Source organism: Rhyacophila brunnea, unplaced genomic scaffold, assembly GCF_057557595.1.
Source record: "Rhyacophila brunnea isolate RB1 unplaced genomic scaffold, BYU_Rbru_1.0 scaffold_19, whole genome shotgun sequence".
Taxonomy (NCBI): Eukaryota; Metazoa; Arthropoda; class Insecta; order Trichoptera; family Rhyacophilidae; genus Rhyacophila; species Rhyacophila brunnea.
This window is the reverse complement of record NW_028232848.1, coordinates 8,839,422-8,846,616: the sequence shown is the minus strand read 5'-3', so window position 1 is coordinate 8,846,616 and position 7,195 is coordinate 8,839,422. Positions and strand designations below refer to the sequence as shown.

Below are 7,195 nucleotides of genomic sequence, written 5' to 3'. Positions count from 1 at the left end.
TTATTATTGTGAATAATAAAATTCATTTAATTGGCTTAAAATCACCCCTTTTGACATTACGTTGAGTTTTCCAATTTATTTATTGAGCACCGAGCACTGATGTAATGTGGCAACATTCTTTAGCTGATTATCAAAATTTGTAAGGCCGCGGTGCTCCAATGATAGTAAAATGTCGTCCCTAGACGTAAATGTCATTTTTGATTATGTGTTTTTGTGATATGTCGAAAGTAGAGTGGTAATTTTAAGAGATTGGTGGTTGATCTCGATCAACCGACAGTGCTTGTGAATTATGAATTGCCATCAGGTGCTCAGCGGCGCGTGCAACGCTGGAGACCAATGTTTTGCAGTCGGATCTGTCGAAGGAATACCATTCACGGTGCGCAAAAATATGGATCATTTATTTTTTTAAACCGACCGGACGAATGTTATGTCCTTGTGCACGAGCGGTTGTATTTATTTGAGTATTGTTTGCTTACGTAATGACAACTTTCTGTATGTTTCTTATGCGTTGCTCGTTTTCTATCTAACATGTCTAGGTTGAATAGATAAGGGGATTATAAATCATTCTCAATTTGGGAAGATCGCAAGTGTAATATGTTATACACCGCCGCTTGTCATCTGATTTACTGATAACCGCCTGACTTTTCCCAGTGTCTTCGACCTTCCCTTTGAATATCGTGTTGTACAATTACATTTTATTTAAGATATCAATCTTTTTGTCACTCACTCGACATACTATATTATAATTGTAATAATGTGTCATTACTTTTGTTGGCGACGTAAGCGTTTTATTCGGTAGCTGTTAATTTCACACATATTTTCTCTCTTCATAATTCACATAGGTACCTAATCATCCAAACGGGTCATTAATTTATTCTTCATTAAATTAATTAATAATGTCATTGTAATTTTGCAGTGACATCTACTGTTACAAATAACTATTATGTGTAGAATTACTTCCATACTGCCTTTTTAAATGCTTTTTATTGAAGTTAATTTAATGTTTCTAACACAATGGTGTCTGCTAGGTGTATAGGTATTTAGTTAGATTTAAGCAAACTGTATCAGCTACATACCTAATTAAATATTGTCTTCTTACAATATTTTTTCATAATATTACAGTATTGAGGATTAAACAAATACAACTGCAATAATTACAATAAAAAAAAACGGTGTGTGTACTTATGTACGCGCGTTAGAAGTTATACTTCTTTGGCGTAACAAAATAAAAACAAAACTTGTGATAACCTAGATTCTTCGACTACTTAGCTCTTAATTATCTTGTTAAATTACACACTCAAGAAAAAGGACCGCTTATTGGAACGCCGTTGGTTTATTTCTATACACTTTAACTTAAATTACTATATTATATAATTATTTATCGTTGTTTTTATTTTTAAAGTAACAACTGCCACTATGACGTTTAATAGTTTGTTTACGTAAGGAATTGCAAATGGCCGACAATAACAAATTCGCTGCATAGGCAACGGAACAATTCTAAACTATAATATTATAATGTATAATCGTCACGATTGGAGTATCATACTGTGGCGTAAAGACAGTGCATTCGGCTGATAACCGAACAATCGGTGGTTCGAATCCAATTGAGTGCGTTTATTTTTGTGTGAAAAAATAAATTATGTGTTACATGTCACATGCCAAATATACACAACATCAAAAATACTGTAGGAGCAGTTTTCACAATTAATACTGCATACCTACCTATTTGTATATGAAACAAGATACATAATATTATATGGGTTACATGTAAATTGTACGTATTACATTTTGCCCTATCAAACTTCTCCGTGAGCTGTCGCTGTCGTACCGAAAAGATATGGCCATATAAGTAGGTAGTACTGAGATCAAAAAATAACGTGTTGTTAAGTAATATTCCAGTTTTATTTTATTCAATAAGAACATTAATTTGATAATCTGTACAAATTGATACGTACAAGCACCTACTTGCTAACTGACTTTTGAAACATTAAGAATTTTATATAAATATATACTTACGATATGATTGTATTTCTAATTTACTTACCTACCTATTTTCTTCTGTCTTTTTCCGTATTTCAGTTGTTTTATTACGTATTTTTTAAGTGTTTTATTTAGATGTGAATTTGATCTCAATACTATATGACCATCGGTTTCGAATACAACACCTCACGGTGTACTGTGATACAGCCGTCTGCATATTATTTACAATTTTCTGGACACAGGACAAAGGGTGCCACTGATTGTCAGGAATTGTTAGTGTTTGAATACAGAATATTCAATTGATTGGGTTCACTTGAAGGTAACTTCACACTTGTCTTCTACTATGATGTTCCACTATAATTTCAAATTTACCCAATTGGTTAATTAAATAAACGACTCTTTATGCAGTTATTGGCAAACTAAGCCTTAAATACTAAATTCATAGGATTGGATAGTGTAAAATTAAATTCAACTTCAATTTGACATTTCACACGTCTTAAGCCTCAATTACATTGAGCTTCTTTACGAGCTGTTTATTGGCGAATTTACAATCTGCCTGTAATGTCGCCCAGTGTAATCATCGAATAAGCTAATAAGCAGGTTGTAAACACTCTACCGAGAAAAGTTGAAAGCCGGTCAACTTTACACGCTACACGCCAGCGTGTGGGCCTACTGCGCAGGCGCAGTAGGCCCACACTTATTTTTGTTGTATCTCCACAACCTTCCTTTACTATTAATAATTATGGTATGGTCTAGGCAAGGTTTAATTGAATGTTAAAAACTAACCAATACCATCTGCAATTTGTAGCCTTAGTTTAATGAAAACAAATACGTATGACTGACAAAGTTTAGTGTGCACTATTTATATTGGATCTTAACAGCATACCTCCACCCTTCGCCACTGCCCTATAGTCGTTTGGACCTAATCGGGCTAACATTCGTTTTATATCTATTATGGTTTACTTTGGGCTGGGTTTAAATAATTGAATTTAAAAAACTAACCAATACCGTCTGCAGTTAATTAAGTGCAGTTCAATTAAAACAAATCTTGTCTTACTTCAATGAAAACATATAAATATGACTGCCAAAGTTTAGTATGCACTATTTATGTCGGATCTCCACCCTTCTCCACTGCTATGTTATGTCAGGTTGTTGATCAATTTTTTTGTTCACATGTTTTATTAGTTTACTGACCTTTGGTGGTTTTCCTCAAGTTTTCTTGCTGTACAGGTGCCCGTTACTTTTTTGGTGTTGACAAACTGATAAGACATACACCTTTTATCTATCTCACATTTTACACATGTCAACTTGATAATTTACATGCTTAGATAATAATAACAAAATTAATACTAGTGGAAATGTGTGTGAATAACAAATATTAAGTAAGCAAGGTTGCCTATTGAATTTTTGCTGTAGCCGGCTCTCACATCAAAACTCGTCTCGTGTGCCAAACAAACCTTCCGAGAACTGAGATCCAGTGTTGCTTGTGAATACCGCGCAATATCTACCTAGTGACAGTCGCCCGTAGCCTTTGAAACGTATATATATTGGAATGCGGTAATCGGCGAGCCCGAGAAGGATGCAACTTGTCGATTGCAACAGCCAGATGTATTTTTCAAACGAAACAGTAGCATTCGACCAATCTGTGGAGCTCCATTTGGCATTAACGTGTGTTTTGTTATTTGTGTTAAATAACGATGACGTCACATTGACGTATTCGACACGTTTTAAGGCAAGACGAGTTTTGATGTGAAAGCCGGCTAAAGGATAGGAACGTACTCACTCAACATTTTCAATTCAAAGCTGTACTCATTTTTATCGTTTTAAGAGTCTATTCTCGGTGGAAATATATTGTATTATTAAAATGAAGGGTACCTACAGGTTAAGAACATATTATTATGTCACATTTTTGATTTTTTTAAATGGCAATGCAGTCTCGCAGATCGAAAGTACTACAAGATGGTATTTTAATTTCGGCATTACCAGTAAAGTTGTGATTATATTATGCTGCACGTCGCATACTGTCACGTGACGTCACAGTAAACTGCAGCTAGAAAAAAGTGTAGTGTCGTTTTTCTTGGTGTTTAAATGTTATCTGACTGATGCTCCCACCACATAGCACATTTTGAACCTTTAAACGAACATTGTCAGTTGGCAAAATCTGCCAAAATCACCAGAACAACAATAAGGTCACCTCACGTTGTGCCGCACTGCATCGACACCTGCATGAATCAATTAACGTTTTTTATCATTTCCTACATGCTTAGACATGTTCAACTGGCACTAAGTTTGCATTTTCTATAATAATGTTGTCTATTATTTATGGTCTGCAGGTTGGGTTCTGTTCAAAATATTATCTATGGGTGTAATATCGCAAGTAATTTTAACATATGCATATGTAGAAACTTAAAATTAATTGAAATTACCATGAATAATGAATAATAATTCAAAATGCAATATATTAGAGTTGGCACTCTCCATAATAGAATTTACAGAGATGGTGATTGTTCAAAATATTCTGCAAAATGACGAAACCATATACTAAATTTGTCGCCGTGACAGCGTGACAATACGCGACGTGCATCTCAATATAATCACAACTTTATAGTCAAAGCATTATAGAGCATTGAAAATTATTCTACAGACTAAAGACAAGAAATTTAATGTCCATTTCGTTTGAGGTAACATATATTTTCTATGGTTCATTACTTATTACCCTGTAAAATAACATTGCTAAATTCTATTACATTGGACTAAATCAAAAAAATAGCATTTCCCTACGAAATTAAGGTTTTTAAATTGAATTGAGAATTCGTATGAAAATTTCAAACACAATTATCTTAAAACAAGGTTTTTTTTTAAGTTGTATTATGGCAATTATTATGGTATGGATATGCGGGGTGAAAAAATATTGAATTGCATAATTAAATGAATGCAATACTTACTTACAATTTTCAAGATAAATTTTCCCATTTCTTATATAAATTTTAAATCTATTTGTATGTTATGTAAGTATTCATAGTTTTAGTTCTTTGTATTCATGCCCAGACATTGTTGTGTTTAGCTGCAAAAGTGACAAGTGTAGAGTATGGTAAATTTTCTATTGATAGTTATTTGATGCCAAGGCTAAATGCTTTGTTTGCCACACTAGCTGTCCGTGTGTGTGCAATTGTCAATGCTGTCACTTGAAACTGTTTCCAATTTGTTCGATGGCACGGCTCATGCGTGAAGCCGGTAAATAGACACAAATCTGTAACGTATCCTATAGGAATTTCATTTATTGCCACAGCAGAATCACAAAGATGTATATAACTATTGAAAAATGTGCAGACACAGGCAATAAAAACACCAGTTTTATACAACTGCCTACCTACACAATATAATATTTTAATGTAGACTTATGCTGTGTTCTTACATGTTGATTTTTGTAACTCAACTTTGTATTGAATGTTGAATCAAAAAACTAACCAACACTGTCTTTCTTGTCCGTTTTTCAGTGTTTGTTTGCCTTTTGGTGATTGTACACAGTGCCTAAAGATGCCGAAAGGCGAAACCCGGGTCGCAAAAAATTACTCAAATGGAATAGTACAAAACTTAAATCCATTAGAATTTAAATTCAAATTCCATCAAGTGCCTTCGGTCGATAGTATTAATATGAAAATAAATAAGCACCTATGACTAACAAAGTGTGCATTATTTATGTCGGATCTCCACAGCCTACCTCTACTCTTCGCCACTGGTAGAGAATAATTTAGAAAAGACACCGAAGGTTGCCTCCTAATGGTCAAAGGTCTCCCATTACCCTCGGTTATGCAGACTGGAATGTAAAAATCGCTGGAGTGATATAACTAGGCCATTTGAAAGGATTCATGATCCTCTGTAGTGAGTGATACGAAAATGACATCCCCTGGTTACCTTTCTCCAACAGACACTCTTCGCCTCTGATGCATAGTTTACGTAAAACCAAGCGTCTGTGACTGCTCAGCTCGTAACTCGCACAGCAACTGACTGCGCGATTCAGATATTTGTGGTTATTTATAAACACTGTGTCACAAAAGAGAATGCACAACATTTTTGATATATGGTTCTGATGATGACTGCTGAAGGTATTGTGGACACGGAACCAATGTCTCGTTTTGCGATTATTTGGTGATACTGTTCGTTGTGACCCAGTTAAGATTATATGTTTTGGTTGAATACCGATGAGGCCTCGAACTCACTAGAAAATTGATAGGATCTACCATAAGACATGCAGAGGATAAGGAAAACTGAAGAAGGTTGTTTCAGAATATCACAGTACCTATTCCTGAGTGATCACGATGCTTAGGCATAAGGGATAAGATGAAGAAGAGTAAACACTTAAATAATGAATACGACCATGATCAACGAAAAATCGTTTTGTGATAGACCAGTCGATCGCGATTAATCTTTTGGCTTTACCTAGTATAGGGGTTATCTCTCGGAAAATACATGTTACTGTTGTATATATTATCCTTATCATCACTGAGGAGTGTGCCTATGACAGATGCATAATAATATTATCTTTTTGCTTCATCGTTAAATGAATATTGGATATTTATTAATATTACATATATTAATAAATATTTATATTGCTAGCTGATAACTAATAATAATAAACAACTTTTATGTAGTTGTAAAGTTTAACAGCTAGGTATCCAATACCGAACATCAATGTTTGTTAACAAATAACATTTCCCATACCTCCATATTAATGTCATTGCCTTCACACCATAAATCAGTGCTTTCCAAACTTTACGTTACTACGCCTCCCTTTTAAAACAATCTAATCTTGGCGCCTCCCCCCCCCTTTATTTTATTAAATACATTTTTACACAAAGTGCTTTTTTTCTACTAAACGGGCTCGATATATAGATTTCATTGCATCTAATGCAGAAAATTCCGTTTCGCATAAATATGATGTTACGAATGGTAACAGTACCTACTCGCATTGCTTTTCTTGACAAACTATTATATTATTCTTCAGTTCGATTCAACCAAAATTGAACAAAGGTTTTTGTTTCCATATAACCATTTTTATTAGTCAGGAAATATACTACAAATAATTATAAAATAAAATTCTACATGTGAATTATCATCTATCGCACAAACACATAAAATTTTAAGACTTTTTACTAATAGAACAAATTTGTGGTCTGTGTTTATCTCACTTAACTGGTCGATCCGCAACGCCAGG

At 34.1% G+C, this 7,195-nt stretch overlaps 1 protein-coding gene across 4 annotated transcripts in view; it reads left to right on the top strand.

The window, feature by feature from the left end:
- Nucleotides 1-125: 125 nt before the first annotated feature.
- The window catches only part of Rbcn-3A (rabconnectin-3 alpha), a 123,736-nt gene continuing 116,666 nt past the window's right edge, over nucleotides 126-7,195 (top strand). For all 4 annotated transcript variants that reach the window (XM_085946065.1, XM_085946067.1, XM_085946066.1 and 1 more), the window contains exon 1: nucleotides 126-376. In XM_085946065.1, the coding sequence (XP_085802191.1) occupies nucleotides 290-376 (87 nt within the window). In that variant the 5' untranslated portion in view covers nucleotides 126-289. The remainder of the gene's footprint in view (nucleotides 377-7,195) is intronic.